Source organism: Macrotis lagotis, chromosome 8 (assembly GCF_037893015.1).
Source record: "Macrotis lagotis isolate mMagLag1 chromosome 8, bilby.v1.9.chrom.fasta, whole genome shotgun sequence".
NCBI classification, from domain to species: domain Eukaryota; kingdom Metazoa; phylum Chordata; class Mammalia; order Peramelemorphia; family Peramelidae; genus Macrotis; species Macrotis lagotis.
Window position 1 is genome coordinate 140,628,570 of NC_133665.1, and position 18,908 is coordinate 140,647,477.

The 18,908-nt window shown below is 39.9% G+C and overlaps 1 protein-coding gene across 1 annotated transcript in view; it reads right to left on the reverse strand.

The window, feature by feature from the left end:
- SYN2 (synapsin II) overlaps positions 1-18,908 on the reverse strand; it is a 257,971-nt gene that overhangs the window by 21,538 nt on the left and 217,525 nt on the right. Inside the window, exons 7-10 of the mRNA XM_074198543.1 lie at positions 17,374-17,516; positions 12,635-12,709; positions 11,586-11,688; positions 5,534-5,683 (exon numbers count right to left, since the gene is read on the reverse strand). Coding sequence (XP_074054644.1) covers positions 5,534-5,683; positions 11,586-11,688; positions 12,635-12,709; positions 17,374-17,516 — 471 coding nt within the window. The remainder of the gene's footprint in view (positions 1-5,533; positions 5,684-11,585; positions 11,689-12,634; positions 12,710-17,373; positions 17,517-18,908) is intronic.

Below are 18,908 nucleotides of genomic sequence, written 5' to 3' on the forward strand. Positions count from 1 at the left end.
CCTGTTGTGCAAGGAGCAGTCATTTTTATTCTTCCACTAGAGGCAGAAAAATTGCTAAACATGGAAGGTCTTGCCTTGAGCTTTGCCTCTGGTACCCTCTCTGAGATCAATGGTCTTACTCTCTGACCCTAATTTTTCTGATCAGTAAGATGGAATTATTAGTACTTATTAGTACACAGTGTTGTTGTGAGGAGGAAATGAGACAATGCTGTGTTTTGCAAACATTCCAGCACTTTGTAGGCGTATCTAAAGTCTTAGTTCAGTTTTCAGATATCAGAGATTTAAACTGCACCAAGCAAGACTTTTGAGACACCTCATATAAATGTTAGTAATGATTACTATCAACATTCTTGACTGACTTTTATGGGGGAAAAGAGTAGATTAGAGGCCCCTATAATATGACCAGCATATGACTGTACATGTCCTTGTGGGGGACCCTCTACCCCTCTAAAAATCTCCTCCAGTTTGCTTTCCTGCCTGAAATTCCATGATAGTAATTCATTTCTTTGACTATTAAATTTTTTTTGGCTTCCAAGAATAACTTAGGAAATTAAAAAAGCTCTCTTGAGAAGGAGAAACAGCTTGGCACATTAGGAAAAGGGCTGGGTTTGGAGTCAGGGAACCTGCTCTAATTGTGTGTCCTTGGACAAATCCCTAAATCTCACCAGATCTTAGTTTTCATAGCTGTAAAATGAGATTTTAGTCCATATACTGACTAGAAGGGAGAGATGATTTCTATTCTTTCACATAGAAAAGTCATTTTTGAGCCAATAGAAAGAGTAAATTCAAGTATCCTTTCTCTGTTATCTTCATTCAACTTTTTTAGGGGGTAGGTAAAACTCCTGCAGGGCCCCCCCGAAGCTCTAAATCCTTGATCTATGATTCTGTGATCTCAATTGGCAGTTATCTTTGAACCAGACTCTGGAGAGATGAGACATAAATTTCTAGATCCCAGAATGGAATATATTATAGATACAAGTATCATGGATAGGAGTGAGAGCTGGACCCACAACATATAGAGGGAAAGGTGGAGGGAGAGATAACGATGAGATGGGACAGATGGGCATGGCAGGAGTGGGAAGATGAAACTTCCTAAGAATTTAGCTAATTGGGGTTCAGAGGATCGTCACTCCAAAGGTGGGAGTGGACTTAAAGAGACCACCTAGACTAGAGTCTAGACCCTAGACTATCTCCCTCATTTTAGGGTTTTTTTTTTTTTTTTTTGGCAAGGCAGTGGGGTTAAGTGACTTGCTCAAGGCCACACAGCTAGGTAATTATTAAGTGTCTGAGGCCGAATTTGAACTCAGGTACTCCTGACTCCAGGGCCAGTGCTCTATCCACTGTGCCACCTAGCCACCCCATCTCCCTCAGTTTAAAAATGAGGAACCCATAGCTCTGGAAATGGAGGTGACTTGACCAAGATCAGATAGAAGGTGAGCATCAGAGGTGAGATCTGAACCCCGACAACTGTACGTTTATCAGGTCAAAACCAAATATCTATCTCTGTTCTATTAGATAAAAAACTGTGGGGTCAGACCAGGAGGTGACTCAAGTTGGGGGGTGGGGGTGGGGGTGAAGGAGAGCCTGGCGATGGGTGAACTAGTTACAAGGATGGAAATTTCTTGACATGGCAAGCGGGGACCAGTGTTTGCCACCAGGTGTCACTGTCACACAGAGAATGGGAGGGTATAAGGCTTGTTCAAGGGCTGACCTCACCCCCTTTAGAACTGAAGGTGTGCTGGGGGCGGGGGTTGGGAGGTAGTGGTCACTAATTCCCACTGAGATGTGAGCTGATAAGGTAATAGGGATCTGGGAGGGACCTCAGACCTCATCTAGTCCAAATTCTCCCTCTGTTCCCCATTTAACAGCTGAGGAAACTGAGCAGCTGAGTCAAAATTTGAACCCAGGTCCTTTGCCTTCCCGTCCTTCCTCTTTACTACACTGGCCTACCTAAGATATTCACCCTTCCAGAAGGGTTCAAATTTTATACTAACAATGACAATTTTGCACTTTGCAAAGTGCTTCATGGACATTATTTAATTTAGGATAATTAGCCCTCAGAGCCTCCAAGCCCCAAAGAAATGAAGGCAGGATTTTAGGTACTGTGATGGGGAAAACACTTGGTAAAAGGAGACAGGAAAGGAATCATTCTTTCTGCAGTAGCTACTCCTTGCCAGGTACTCTGCTTCACAAATACCATCTTATTTGACCCTCACAACAACCCTGCCAGGTTATGCTCCCCAATTTCTAGATGAGGAAAGTGAGGCAAACCAAGATCACACACCTATTATGGGGTGAGTTCTGACCCTTTTTACTATGCAGGGGGGATGGGTAAAGGGGAAATGGTTTCATTACAGCCTGAGTATGAGGTCTATTCCACATGGATATTTGGGAGGGGTCAGGACCCTCCAAATGTGTCTCTAAGCACCTGCCACAGAATCTGACTTAGACTCAGATAATGTTAAATTGGGTGAAGGGGGGGGGCTCCTTTGAAGTCAACTACTCCAATCCTTTTATTTTAAACAAAGCAAAAATGGCAGTGATAATTGTGATGGTGGTGATGATGATGATGATGATGATGATGATAGCAACACTTGTTTGCAAAATATTTTAAAGAATGGTTCAGAAATCTGAGATTATGAGTGGCTAGTGACCTACCCAAGGTTAGGGATTTAGTGGTGGAACCTAGGCTAGAACCAGTTCATGGTCCCACTCATCACAGCTCCAAGATCATAAGATCTAACCAAAGGGGAGCTCTCCCCACACTTTCCTTCCTCTCCCTCCTCCTCCTTTAAAGCACCAAAGTCTTTTCATCGCTTCTAGTTAAGTCAATGCTGTAATAATAGGCTTGCATCTCGGATAGGAAATTAAGCTTTGTTCTCCTAATTGCCTTGCTCTAATTTTCTAATGACTAACACCTTGAATTTTTCAGTTCTTTTGCAAAAGGTGCATTTGTAGAAAGAGGGCAACCAGAAGTTGGCCAAGTTGTAAGTGAGGTTGGCTTGGCCTTCTGAACTCTTGTTAGAAAGCTAGAATGCTCATAATATGGTGGCTATAAGGTGGGTACCACTGTGGGTATGGGTATTAGAGGTCTGGAGAACCTGTGCCACCCAGTCAGTGCCAGCAGCCTAGCCTGTCCTTGGTCATGGGCCTTACCTATTACACTTGACACATCCTTTATCTAGGGTTGGTTGAAGGTAATGATCAACATAAATGGATTTTCTAGGGCAAATAGGACCACAGAAGAGCAACCCCACACATTCCCAGAGTTGGAAACTCATCCCTTTAAATATCAAAACTTGAACTGTAGGTCACAAAGGCATAAACTCATAGGATGTAGATGAGAAAGGAGTATCAGAACACTTTCAATCTCTTCATTTTACAAAGATACAATCATGGAATCCTAGCATACTGTTTTCCAGTTTTTCATTGTACAGAAGAAAATTCTGAGGATTCTTCTAGATTGGGGATTTCAAAGACCTGCTTTAAATCACACCTCAGACACTTACTAGCAGTCTGACTCTGGGCAAGTCATTTAATCTCTTTAAAAGAAAGGGGTTGAAGAGGAAGAACTCTTTGGTTCTTTCCAGATTCAAATGAATGTCTTAAGAACCTCCAGCTGAGAAAGTGACTTGGTCAAAGTTACATTTAATTTAATTCAATTAAACACTTAAACTAGGCAAAATAAAAAACAGAGTGGTGTAACTGATAGCAAGCTAGCTTCAGGGTCAGGAAGACACCTGTTTAAATTCCTCCTTTGATACCTACTAGCCACAAATCACTGACCGACCCTTTCAGTCCTCTGATTAAGTGCTTAAGATTACAGAGCCATCCAGTGCTAATCTGGGTGAGTAGAAAGAATTTCCTTATTGAGAATTCCCTACATCAAAAAAATCATCAAGGTGCTATCCATTAAAAACTGTACCATAAAATGTATCATAGAAATATATCTAAAAATAGTGGATGTCTTTAAAAATACAAAGATGAAACAAAAAAAAAATGTCCTGCCTTCAAGGAGTTTATATACCACGAGAGGGATAGAATTTGTGGACAGATAAATAAATATGATTTAATATGAAGTAGAGGAATAACTAATATAGCATAATATGATAAGCTATTGGTTGGCAGGGTAAAAGCTCTAGGAAGTTGAGAATTAGTTCACTTCTGTATTTTTGTCTTAAGGCTTTTGTCCCAAAGTATCTGGTTCACAGTAGGGATGTAATGCCTATTGATTGACTGATTGATTGAACTTATGGAGGCAGAATAGGTTTTGAAAGGGAACCCTCCTCCCCTAGATATAAAATAACATACCCACCTGCTGAATACCCGAAAGCACTTTCATAGGAGACAAAGCCTCTCGTTCTTGTAGGAGTGAAATAATGCAAACATATACACACCAGAGGCAGAACTTGATAGAATAAATAGATCCTTTCCTAAATGCATGCTTTAACAGGTGTATGCCAGGTGCTGCAGGAAGGGATGGGGTACTGCAGGAAGGGATGGGGTACTGCAGAGGAGGTAAAGGGGATGCTGTGGACTGACTTCACAAATGTGTCAGAGCTCAGTGTTGGTTCCTGAGAGCTCAGAGCCAAGTCCTTGCCTGGCCACTGGCAAGCCTTTTTCCTAAAGATGCTTGACAAGATGGTTCTATGCCTAAAGAGGTATCACAGTCTTCGAGGGCATCCCTTCCAGTGGCCTCCGGAGGAAGGGGAGACAATTTAACATCTGTATCAACATGCAAGAAACTCCCAGCTTTGCCTCTCCCTCCAAAGACAGCATCTTTGCGGCTATGAAGATGGTATGATCCCTCAATGCTGGCAGCTTATGAAGGAATAGACGGTTTCTACTCATTATTCACCGGAGGATTTGGAAGGGCCAGGGATGGAAGGGTATGGCTTCTTTAGGAAAGAGATGTATAGTTTAAGTTTCTACTTCCTATCTTCAGACCTTTGATGCTTCTTTCAGGAATCTGGCGGATGATTCCCTCTAGTGGCCCAGAGACAGGTCATCCCTTTTCCCTTAACTTGCCAAATCATCTTGATTTGGAGCTGGTGGGAAGTGTCCCAGCCAATGAGAAGTCCAAATTTCTCTGATTCTCTAGGCTGTCTAAGAGACTCCTACACCCTGGAATGGGGTCTTTTCAGGGTGTCCTGAACCCCTCAGGGCCAATTGGAACACTATAACATAACATATGGTATGATATATAATATAATAAAAATAATATAATGTTATATAATATGCAGTAATCAATATAACTTAATATAGTATAATATCATATAACATGATATAATATACTATACTATTATGATATAAATTCTAAGGTGATGGAAAAGACTTCCATACTTGATAATTCCATCACTGAACACTGAGTCCACCAATGAGTATTCTTAGCCCCATCAACCCCATACACCAACTTCTCTCACCTTGACCTACAGAGAATTAGGATGCTAATCTAAGACATACCCCAGAGCCCAACTCCATGGGCTCCCACATCCAAAGTGGCTCTCCAACAACTCTCTGAAGCCAAACTTACCTGAGGCTGCTGGGTAGTCAAAGGTCTCTGGGGAGACAGGGCAGGGGTCCGAGAGAGCTGCTGGTTCATTTTGCTGATGACCAGTTCGGTGATTAGCTGTCTGTCCTCCGCCTGGTGTTCGCCAATGAGAGGCATTGCACAATCCATGACCTGTCACAGAAAAGATCATAGGGTCATGGAAGGTTCTTAGCCTGGAGTGTGAGACTGGTTTTAAAAATACTTTGAGGTATTTCAATATTGGTATTCTTTCCAATCTGGTATATTTCAATATTATTGGTATCCTTCATAATCTTGAATATTTTATTTTGTGCATTTAAGAAATATTTTTCTGAAAAAGGGTTATATAGTCTTCACCAGATTGCTAAGGGGGTCCCCAACCTAAAGAAACTCCAGAACTTTTGACCTACAACTAAAAGGTCTTTCAGAGGAAATCTAATCTGCCCTTTCTCATTTTACGGATGACCCAAGAAGCTTGGTGGAATTTAAACCGGGGTCCTATGACTACAGAGGCAGTGCTCTTTCCTTGAATTCCTAGACTCATAGAAGGCTGGACATAGAGGAGACCTAAAAGGGTGTCTGTTCCAATATACCAACTTATGTAGGCATTACTTCTTGACAAGGGGTCATCCAACTTTTTAAGTGGTGAAAAGGAGCTCATTGCCTTATAAATTAGTTAAGCTGTTACCTAAATAATTCCTAAATAATAAAAAATTACCTAAAACTCCTAAATTATTCATCAGAAATATTTTTTCATTTTAAATGCATTTATTTAAATATTTTATTTTTATAAAACCCTGAATAGGTGTCCTTAACTTTTAACAATTTTTCTTATTTCAATATAATAATATTCCTTTGTAATTCTATGTATTATATTTTCTGCATTTAGAACTGTTAGTCTATAGAAGGGAATCTGTAGGTTTTGCCAGGTTGTCAAATGGGATCCATGATATTCACAAAAAGGTTAAGTATTCCTGCATTCTAGAGAAATGTCTTCCTTTCAAATACGGGGCTGAAAGCTGCATCTTGTCACTGTTGTCTCTTGTTCACAGATTTAGAGAATTTTAGACTTAGAAGACCAGCTAGGTAGTACAGTGGAGAGAGGGCCAGACCTGGAGTCAGGAAGATCTGAGTTCAAATGTGGCCTCAGATCCTATGTCACTCTATTTGCTTCACTTTCCTCAATGATACAATGAGTTGGAGAATGAAATGGCAAAGCACTCTAATATCTTTGCCAAGAAGACCCCAAATGGGATCACAAAGAATCAGACATGACTGAAATGACTGAACAATAACAGCAACAAATTTAGCAGGGATTTCTGGATCACCTGGTCTAATCTCTCAATGAAAGACCAATCTCTGTAATGTTTCTGACGTGTGACTGTACAAGCTCTGATGAGACTAGACATGACAAGGGGTCCCCTAGTCCATCTTGGGATAGCTCTGATGCCTAAAAAGGTTTTTTCCTTAAATTGATCTGAAATCTGCCTCAAGAAAACTTCTTGTGGGTCCAAGTTCTAGGCTCTGGGGCTGTACCCAGATTACTGGAGGTGGATCAAAATGTTACAATGGCACTGTTAGCAGCATAGGGCACTGGGTGACAGGACTGGGCAGAGCCGGAGTGGCCTCTCTTTGCTTGCAAGGAATACAATGGACAGTCAGAAGCGCCTGTCTTTGCAGAGCAGCTGGAAGGAGGAGCCTCTACACAAGCTCTCTCTTGGTTCCCCTATTGATCGTCAGCTTGATTATTGGAGAGATGAAAAGGATGGAGAGGATCATCAAGATACTTATTACAGTGTCTGTATCCCAGACTCCAGTCATCAGGGTCTTGGGGTGGATATTTCACTGAAAAAAGGGAAGAGGAAGGGAATAGGCCTTTAAAGAATGCCAACCATCTGCCAGGAGGGTGCCAAGTGCTTTATAAATATTAACTCATCTGAACTGCACAAGAACTTTGCAATGTGGGGGCTGTCATTATTCCCATTTCATTGTTGAGGATACAGAGTGTGAGGCTACACATTGGTCTTTCTGATTCACTCACTGTACTAACTGCTTCTGCAGTCTCTTAGTGGCACCACCTCTTTCAGGAGGAGTCCAAAAGACCCTCAAGATGGTAAAGGGCCCATGAACCAGGGCTGGACCCCCCTCACAAAATAGGAGCCCTTATCACTAACACCTCACATTTATATACTTTTTTAGCAGTTTATAAAGCACTTTTGCCTGCAGTATCTTGTGAGAAGTAGCATCGCATACATAACTGTATAATAATAAATGATATTTATATGGTGCTTTGGATGTTTTATCTCATTTGATCCTCACAACAACCTGGGAGGCAGGTGCTATTATTTTACAAATGAGAAAGCTGAGGTTGAATGTGGTTAAGGATCTCCCATAATGTTGAGTCTGTAATCAGAATCTGAGTTCAAATTCAGCCTCAGATACTTATCAGCTGAGTGTTTCTGGGCAGGTCACTTAACCCTGTTTGCCTCAGTTTCTTCATCTGTAAAATGAGTTGGAGAAAGAAGGAAATAGAAAACTTCCAGCATCTTTGCCAAGAAAACCTCAAAGAGTCAGACATGACTAAAAGATGACTAAACAATAACAAAGCTATCTGCCCAGGGTCACAGGCAGGATTTGAACTTAAGTCTTCAAGTTTTCACTTTATCCATTGTGTCATCAGGCTGACTCAAAAAGGCCTAAAAGTCTCTAGGGCCAGGTTGTCTTCAAAAAAAGGAAATGGAATTTGAAGGAGATTTGGGGTATATATGGAAGGGGAAATAAATTGAAAACTTGGCCCCCAAAAGCCTCTGATGACCTGGTGGTAGCCTCAGATAATCCTGTCTATAGATCAGCTTTGTACCAGTTGTCTTCCACTCCTGCAACAGGTTTCCCCGGCTTGTTCCATTTATCCTATATATATATATATATATATATATATATATATATTCTGGATGCATATGTCATTAGACTGTGAACTCCTTGGGGATAGTTTGGTTTTAGTTTGTATACCTAGAGGTTAGCACAATTGATTTTGACTAATTGGGAAATTCTTGTGTATTTTTAAGGGAAAAAAAATGAAAAGGCTTTCTTGAGAGGCATATCTCAAATCTGGTTCATACTAACCTTGTATTGATGCTCAACTGTGTGTTTGTGTGTGTGTGTGTGTGTGTGTGTGTGTGTGTGTGTATGGGGCTGAGTGGCCTAAGTGTATTTTTCCTGTGATTAAGGCTCTGAAGTCTTTGATCTTGTGATCCTAAGTACAAAACCCAGAGCTAGGCACCCAAGGGAGAAAGGAAAAAGTAAGGAAGAAATGAATAAAGGAAGGGAGGAAGGAAGGAAGAAGGAAAGAAGGAAAGAAGGAAAAGGAAGGAGGGAGGGAAGGAAAGAGGGAGGGAAAGAAGGGAGGGAAGAAGAAAGGAAAGGAGAAAGGGAGACAAGATGGAAGAAAAAGGAAAAGAAGGGAGGAAGGGAGAGAGGGAGGAAAGAACAGAAGATAAAAAGCAAACCATAGTTTGATTCTCTGCCACACTTCTCCAAGGATCCTAGAAGGGTCCTATAGGTGTTATAAGGTAACATTAGAGTCCCTCAAAACCTGGAAGAGACAAGGCTGAGGGCAATAAATGGCCTAAGGACTCTGCCAGAAGTAGAAATAGGCACCCATGCTGAGGTTGGTTCAATGGTCTTGGTCACTGGCTGTTTCAGACATCTTTCCATTAACTGCCCTTGCATTTTCCTTGCATTAATCTTTCCTTCCCTTTCTTGTCTTTCCTGCCATCCTGCCCATCTCCTCATCTCCCTTCCCTCCTCTCATTCTTCTTCCTTCTGCATCATCTCTCCCTTCTTCAGTTCTTCATATCCATCACAATTCTTCTTCCTTTGCCTTCCATTCATCACTTCATCTTTTTTCCTTATTTTGTTTCTCTCCCCATATCCTTTTTTCCCTGCCCATCTTCTCCAGACATCATCCCCCAATAGTTCCTCAACACTCTGTCATTGAGCTCCTTAATAAGAATTCATGTATATACACACGCACGCGCGCGCACACACACACACACACACACACACACACACACACACACACGTAGCCAAGGCAGTGGACAGTGGAGGCAGAAGGAAATGTGGTTAAGGACCATGGGGTGTGGCGAGTTCTCAGAAAGGAAGCTATGAGGAATCAGCCAAGCAGAGAGTGACGGGGCCACAAAACTTACTCATCCATGCCCGGCCACAAGTGGGGCACATGGCTTCCAATATGTGACCCAGAGGACATCCACGAGACAGCCCCAGACGCTCGGCTCCCTCCTCCCAGGACTCCCAACCCCTTGTTTGGCAACAGGTCTTCATACACATGGACAGATGCAGGAGACATGTGTCCTGTTACTAAGCAGGATCTCATAGGAGGATGAGGTGATCCTTATTGGGAGGGACTTCCAGAAAATTCAGGCAAATTCTGAGATCTCTTCCAGCTCTAAATCTATGACCTTATTCCAAGTCCAGGAACTACAAGGCACAACATTCTACCACTGACAATTTATTGCTTTGGGTTAAGTAATGCTCTCTGCCTTAGAGACAGCAAAGTGGCCCCAGCGGATGGTGCCCATGACTTGGAAGGAAGACCTGGGTTCAAATTCAACTTCAGATACTGTTGACCCTGAGCAAATCATTGAATCTGTTTGCCTTAGTTTTCTCAATTGGAAATGTGGATAGTAACAATAATTAACAGTACTTACCTTGAGGATCAAATGAAGTAACATTTGTTTTTTCAAAAACTGCGAATAGTATGTGATATACAAATTATTATTCCCTCCCTCCCCTCTTCCTTGTTTAAAATACAAAGACTAGAACACTAAAGCCCTCCTAGATCAAAAGCTTTGATCTTATCCACTATGTACCTAGCTAGTTCTATTAGAATGTAAACTCCTTGAGGGCAGTTCTTACTTTTACATCTCTGCATTGTGCTTAGTATAGTTTCTTGCTTAATACAGTCAGGTCCTGTTTAATGAGATTTTTTTTTTTTAGGGTTTTTTGGGGTTTTTTTTTGCAAGGCAAATGGGGTTAAGTGGCTTGCCCAAGGCCAAACAGCTAGGTAATTATTAAGTGTCTGAGACCCGATTTGAACCCAGGTACTCCTGACTCCAGGGCCGGTGCTTTATCCACTGTGCCACCTAGCTGCCCCTTAATGAGATTATTTAATCCATGAGCTGGTTGCAGTATTAGATAGAAGTCATACTATATATTTCCATTCAGCTAGAATGAGTGACTGTATTTTTCATATTTATAACTTTGAATAGTGTCAATTCAAATACGTGGGACCACTTCACAGGATTGATTCATTATTAGCACAGTGATTCAAAGCTGAGAAAGTCTGGGACATTGCAAACAGGGTGGTTTATCCAAAGTCAGACAACAAGTTAATAGCAGTCACTAGTAACTAGTAACATCCAGGGCCATCTCCAATCATCTTGATCTTTATCTGGGCACTGGACCCAGATGGCTCTGGAGGAAAAAGTGAGACAGGTGACTTAGTACAGCCCCCACCCCACTCAAATCCAGTTCACTTGTGTGTCATGGCATCACCTCCCTCATGTCATGGTCTTCTTCCGGAATGAAGGACAAACAGGATGCCAGAGCTCCTGACTCCCATATTCATGGATGATGGGTTTTTTGTCTGTTTATTTTTTAGACCACAATATACCTCTTCCTCCTTTCCCCAGGAGGATGATATCTGAGTAGGAATCTTAGGACATAGCATGATGTCTCTGATTTTCATAATACAAAAGGCCAACAAGACCTGGAATTTGGAAAACTGTCATTCCTTGATGACTGGGGGGTCTTGATGTAGGAGAGGTTCTGCTTTCTAGGACCATAAGATTCAATAGCTTAAAACACTTCCCTATATCAAGATTCCATTTCTCAACCCTAGAAACTTCTACCAGGTCAATGGTAGATTGTGGTTTCTTGGCCCAAAAGTGAGTTATGGACCAAAGAATACCCACCTTGGCCCTTTCCTTCCCTCATCTAACACAAAGTTCAACCTGCCCAATGGAGTTAGACTTACCTCAAAGATGTAATCCTTCCCATCCTTGCCATGCACAGCCTTGACAGCACAGATATCCAGACCTCCAAATATCTCAGAGCAGCAGTCCACCCATAGCTTATACCTACAAAAGGGAAGAGAGGCCCAGGTGAGGAATGGGATGAATCCAAATGGTTCATTGAAATCTTAACTCTCCCTTCCCTTTCCTTCACCCCTTTACCATCCTCTATGCATGTCCCAAGGACATTCTTCAATTTGTGTCTTGCACATGCTGTGTCTTCAGCCTAGAATACTCTTATTTCCTCTTTGCTCGTCCCTATCTTTCCTGTCCTTAAAGGTTCAACTCAAGCCCACTTTATCCATCATATTTTCCCTCTAACACTTGCACCCCCATATCTCCCTCTGTTGCTGCTGCTTAGCAGATACATGGCCACACCAAGTCAACCCTTCTGAGCCCATTTTCTCATTTGCAAATTAAGAATAATGGTACATTGGAATACTTACCTCACAAAGTTGTTGTCAGGATCAAATGAAGTAATGTATGGAAAGTGCTTTGCAAATTCTCAAGACCTGCCTAAATGTCAACTATGATTATATTATTATTATTATTACTATCATATAACAATTAAGAGTCTGTACCTTCTCAATAGCATCTAAATTTTACTTTGTCTTGGTCATACAAACAAGTCTAGCCTCTCCAATTAGACTTCCAGGCCCTTGAAGGCATGGATTATGTCTTAAATTTATTTAAAAGTCCTAGCACAGAACTGGATGCAAAGTAAAAACATTTTGTTGAATGGATGGACAGATAGATAGATAGATAGATAGATAGATAGATAGATAGATAGATAGATAGATGGATGAATAGATGGATAATAGATTAGATAGATGGATAGATGGAATAATAGATGAATAAATGGGAAGATAAATGAATGAGCAGATGCTTTAGTTTGTCTAGCTGCTTTTTGTCTTTTCTCCCCATGATTATGGTCATTCCTTCTGTTGTTCCCTTTTTAATCCTTGGGGCACTCAGAAAGTCTTGCTATGGGCTCAAAAGCTTGCTTACTCACCTGTCAGACATAGCAATCTGCTCTAGCATCGCAGATCCCGTGTTCGTCTTCCAGTTTCCTGAGATGGATGTCCTCCTAGAATAAGGACCCAGGCCAGGCCAAGGCAGACCAGACCAGGCCAGGGGGGACAGTGAGTTATTGACTGGGAGGAAGGCAAGAATGGTTGCAGTTCCATGGAGCCAGCTCACACTTTTTCTCTCCACCCCTGCCATTTTCCCTTAGTCTGGGACCCTCTGATTTGAGCTCAAATTCAAAGAACCTTTCAAAACCACCTCTCTTGGCTAAATTGTTAGTGGTCAGTCCTAGTGGGAATTCTGGGGAAAACTTTATACTGACTCTTAGGATCATTGATCTACAAGGGAACTCTTAGACTAACTCCTCATTTTACAGACGAGGAACCTGAGAGATTAAGTGCATTGCTTCAAATCTTTTAGAGTTCCATTTTTTTACCATTCCCCAAAGTCAATCTATTAGGTCCTGACATTCTTTCCCCTTCCTACACAGAAACAGAATCTGAGGTAGTAATTGTATGATTTTGGAAAAGTCATTTGATCTTCCTGAAACTCAGTTCCCTCATCTGTGAAATGGGGATAGATAATGATTCACAACCTACCTCACAGAGTTGCTAAAAGAATTAAATTGACATAAGTACAATTTTTATACTTATGTTTAATTATATAATAATAATAGCTAATATTTAAATGATGTCATGTATATGTATGGCTTGTTTTTTTGTTTGTTTTTTAGATTTTTCGAGGCAATGGGGTTAAGTGGCTTGCCCAAGGCCACACAGCTAGGTAATTATTAAGTGTCTGAGGTCGGATTTGAACCCAGGTACTCCTGACCCCAAGGCCGGTGCTCTATCCACTGCGCTACCTAGCCACCCATATATGCCTTATTTTTAAAGAGTTTTACAAATATAATAGTGACTGAATAACAATAATGAACTATTTCTTAGAGAATGGCTAACATTAAGTGAGATACACTAGAAGAGCTGTAATAAATCACTAGTCATAGTAGGACACATAGTGATGCTATTTGGACCGCAATGGTCTTTTGAACACCCCAAATTGTATGTCTGGCAAACATCTCAAATTCCACATGACCAAAAGAACTCATTCTTTTTCCCTCCAAATCTTTCTTCCTAAATTTCCTATCATTACCATTCTCTAGTTACCCGGGTTCATGATGTCATCCTCACTTCCTCACCTGGGTTCACTCCAAATAACCAATCTGCTGTCAAATATTCTGGTTCCCACCTTCACAGCACAATTCTGACCACATCCCTTCTCTATTCCATAAGCTAAAATGGGTCCCTATTGCCTCCCGAGCCAAATATGAAATCTTGTTTGACATAGAGTTTGACCCCTTCCTCTCCAGACTTCTTACACTTTACTCCCCTTCATGTCTTCTGTCACCCAGTGACAATGAATTTCTTGCTATTTCTCACTTGGGACACCCCAACTCCAATTCTGCCTTTATACTCTCCCCTTAGGTCTGAAATGGACTCCCTCCTCACCTCTGATTCCTATGAGATATGGCAGCTTTTATCTCATCTTCTGCAGAGGACCTTCCCCAGCCTCAAACCACCAAGGTTTAGGCTCTTCCCTCTGAGATTTCCTTGCATTGACCCTGTATAATCCTAAATTCCCATTGTTATTCATCCATTAGAATGATTTCCTTCTACTTTTCTTTATATCCTAATGAGAGCACTTGGTACATGATATTTCTTATTAGTGTTCAGGTGTTTCAGTCATGTCCAATTCTTCATGACCCCTTTTGGGGTTTCCTTGGCAGAGATACTAGAGGGGTTTGAAGGATATTTAAAGTAGAAGGCTCTTTCCTTCTCTAGTTCATTTTACAGATGAGGAAACTGAGGTAGAGTTAAGTAACTTGCCCAGGGTCATACAGATATTAAGTATCTGAGATCAGATTTGAACTCAGGTCTTCCTGACCCAATATTTGGTGCACTATGCTGCCCCACAACAGCCTTTGTTCTCAAAGAGAACCAGTGACATATCAGTCTTGACTTGCACACGATTGGATTGAGTGAGGCATAACTTATATTCATTGACTGACAGATGGAGCAAGAGTGGTACCATGGAAGGGCACTGGTTCTGCAGTCAGAAGATGTGGGTTCAAATCTTACCTTTGGCACTTGATCCCTTAGCTTCCCTAAGCCTTTGTGACCTCATCTGTGAAAGGAGATTAGACTCAAATGTCTTTGAGGCCTAATCTAGCTCTTATCTATTAGTTCCCATTATAAGGAACTGACATTAATTATTTTAAATGATGAAAATATATAAGTTCTGCTCTTTAAATTGATAAAGACACTTTATGGCTCTTCATGAACTATAACCAAAAACAATAGCAACAACAGCCACCCCTTTAGTTCAGTAAAACAATAGGGAGATAGAGAGAGACTAGAAAGACAGGTAAGAAAAAAGAGGAGAGAAGAAAGGGAAGGAAAGAAAAGAAAAGAAAAAGAACAGGGAGAAACTGACATTCAGCCTCAACCTTTGCCATAGTTCTATACATCCAAGATTTAATTAATGTATAAATATTGCTTATTTTGTAAAAAAAAACACAGAAATGAACCTCTCCCCTAACCCAGGCCCTAAAAAGGGGAAACATTGTCAGAATTTGCTATTAAAATTTATTAAATCTAAAAGTTTGAAAATCTTTCCTTCAGTTTGTAGGGGTGGTAGTGGCAAATATTAGATTTTTTTTGTGAAATGGTGAGAATTGCATTTTCTTTTATTTCATAGAAAAGAGGAATATGGTTTCACAGATTGAATATACCATCTTATGACTATAGCCTATAAACACTACGATGTCCTTATCCCATCTCCCATTCACACTGGCAAGTTGTGTCCTTGGAGGATTCCTGGCTATGTTTCCCTCTCAAGATTCTGGGGTTTGTGAGATGTCTTCTCTTCTACTGATGATCCTTTAAGAGATTATTAGTTAAAGAGGTTTAACTTTAAAGAGGGAGAAACAGTATTTCTAGATCTCATACTATATTACAACATACATTTTATTACAAAGTAAACCCTCTGATATTGGTTAAAAAATAGAGAGGTATGTCAATGGACAGTCTAGATAAGGGAGAATTAGAAACAATGGAACTATAATCTAGTATTCAATAATATTTGAAATTCAAAAATATCTTAATATTTTGGATCATATTATTTTTAAAAATTAGAAGAAAAGCAGGAACATGTACTTCTCACAGATAAAGAGTAAGAGATAAATTCTTAATAAGAGATAGAGGCAATTACAAAAGATAAAATAGAAAACTTAGATTAAATGAAACCGAAAAGTTTCTATACAAACAAAATTGAAACACCTAGGATGAAAAGGGAAATAGTTAAATGAGAAAAAAATCTTGGTCTAATTTTTTTTTTTAGGTTTTTGCAAGGCAAACAGGGTTAAGTAGCTTGCCAAGGCCACATAGCTAGGTAATTATGAAGTGTCTGAGACCGGATTTGAACCCAGGTACTCCTGACTCCAGGGCTGGTGCTTTATCCACTACGCCACCTAGCCACCCCTCTAAATTTTTCTAATAAGGGTTTGATTTCCAATATACATAATCAATATAATGTACACATACATGTGACATATACATATATGTCTATATTTAAAAAACAAGAGTCATTCACCAATAACTAAGTGGTCAAAAGATATGAACAAACAATTCTCAAACTAAGAATACTAAACCATTAGCGACCACATGAAAGAATGTTCCAAATCACTAATAATATGAGAAATGAAAGTCAAAACAATCTTGGGTTTTTCCCATCCTGAAAATTAACAAAGATAACTTAATTTGGAAAAGTCAATACTAGAGGGGATATGGGAACATAGGCATATTAGTGTATTGTTGATGGAGCTGTGAAACAATAAAACCATTTTGGAAAATAATTTGAAATTGTGCAAATAAAGTGACTGAAATGTTCATACTCTGATCCAGAGATTCTATTTCTAGGTTTATATCTCAAGGAGGCCATTATTAATAAAAATGAAATATTTATAGAAACGTTTTTGTGATAGCAAGGACATGAAAACAAAGTAGATGTCCATTGATTGGGGAATAGTTAAATAAATTATGGCACATGATAATGGAATATTACTGTGCTCTGAGAAATGAAGAAAGTGATGAATATAGAGAATCATGGAAAGATCTATATGAATGGATACAGAGTAAAATAATCAGAGCCAAGAAAACAATATACTAGTAACTACAACATTGTAAAGGGAAAGGAAACAGCACATACATACAAAAGATAAACATGAATATTGAAAATTTATAAAGAAAAAGCAAGACTTGAAAAAATATGAAAACCACTTTGATGAGGTGGGCAGTTCATAAATATCATACATAGCAAATTATTCTCATTTTTTTTAATGTATTGGTCAATTATACTGTTTTTTTCCCCTCTTTTTTATTTAAAATACTATTTGTTACATGGGATGGCTCTCTGGGAGGCAGAGGGATATAGATACTAGGGAAAACTATGGTGAGGTAAAAAAATCAAAATGTATTGATAACCTCCCTCCCTTTTAAAAAAAATGCTATGTTATTAGATAACAAACAGAAGCCTAAATGGGATCTCCTTCTGATGTTTCCCAGGAGGTTAGCTCCAATGAAACTAAGAATCAGATCGCATTTGTAAGATAGAGGTTTCTTATCCCTAGTTTATGAGAAAGAGGATTTTGGCTCCAAGGGTCTGACTCACATATAAGCCTTGTAGTTGTTGCCAATCTTTTGGATCCGGATGTCATATTTGGCATCAATGAATGGCTCAGCTGTGGCGTAGGTCTGAGTGAGGGCCACCACACTGGCGATGTCCTGGAAGTCATAGTGATTCTCCACCTTTACCTGGTATTGGAACAAGTGTGAGAGAGAAGGAGGAACACATGTGAGGAAAAGGGAGAAGAATTAAGCAGCCTTCGCCAGCCAGGACCCTCAAACCAATTTAACTGATAAACCATTCAGACAAGTCTCTCTGACTCTCCTACTGCTTTATACTTTTCTAGGCCCCACTTCCTGGGTTCAGCAATCATCCAAGGTTTTCTACAACTAACATAGTTCTCCCCTCACCTCTAATTATTTTTACAACAGAAATCTAACCAAAACAGGGAATAGAAAAGGGGTTTTTAAACCTTTGTGTATGTGTGTGTGCGCGCGTGTGTGTGTGTGGCCTGGACCCCTTCAGAGGTCTGGCAAAGCCTGTGGACCCCTTCTCAGGATAATATATATTTTTTAATATTTTACTTATTTGTTTTTCCATTTACATGCAATGGTAGTTTTTAACCAATCTTTTTTTTTTTTGCAAGGTTCTGAGTTTTACATTTTTCTCCTTCCTGCTCTCCCCCTCCCCTGGATAGAAAGCATCTGATATCGGCTCAATATTTATAACCATGCTAAACATAGATCCATATTGATTGTCTTGTGAAAGAAGAATCAGATCCAAACTGAAGAAAGAAAACATCAGAGAGAAAAAAATAGCATAATACATAAGGCAGCTTTTAAAAATTGAAGATAATAAGCTTCTCTGGATATGGATGGTATTTTCCATCACAAGTCTCTTAAAATTGTCTTTGATTATTGTCCTTCTGAAATGAACAAGTCCATCATGGTTGACCATCACCCCATGTTATTGTTAGTGTGTATAATGTTCTTCTGGTTCTATTCATCTCACTTAGCATCAATCCATGCAAGTCCTTCCAGGCTTTCAGAATGCTAATTATTAAATAAATAAATTTTATTTGTTTTCAGAATGATATTTTAAAATGCATTTAAAAAGATACAGAGGAAATAACTATAATGAAAAATGAAAAATAATTCTCCTTTTTTGTTGTTTTTTTTTAAACAAGGCATCATGGCTAAGTGACTTGCCCAAGGTCACACAGCTAGGTAATCATGAAGTGTCTAAGGTTGAATTTGAACTCAGGTCCTCCTGACTCCAGGTCTGGTGCTCTATCTACTACACCACCTAGCTGCTCCTGAAATATAATTCTCAAAATAATATTTAAGTCTGAATCTCTGGTTAAAAATCCTTGGAGTGCAGTGAAAATAGAAAGCCATGGTATTGTCCTTCTTAGCCCTGCTCTCAATTTTCCTTAAGGATCACTGCCTACATTCTGTTAGCTCATGACTAAAATAACCCTGCTGAATTTGTTTGCTCTTTAGACCTCTGAATGAGTTTGACAAGGTGAGCATTCTCCAGAATAGGTCTTCCCTTGATGCTGGGTGGCAACAAAAGGTTCC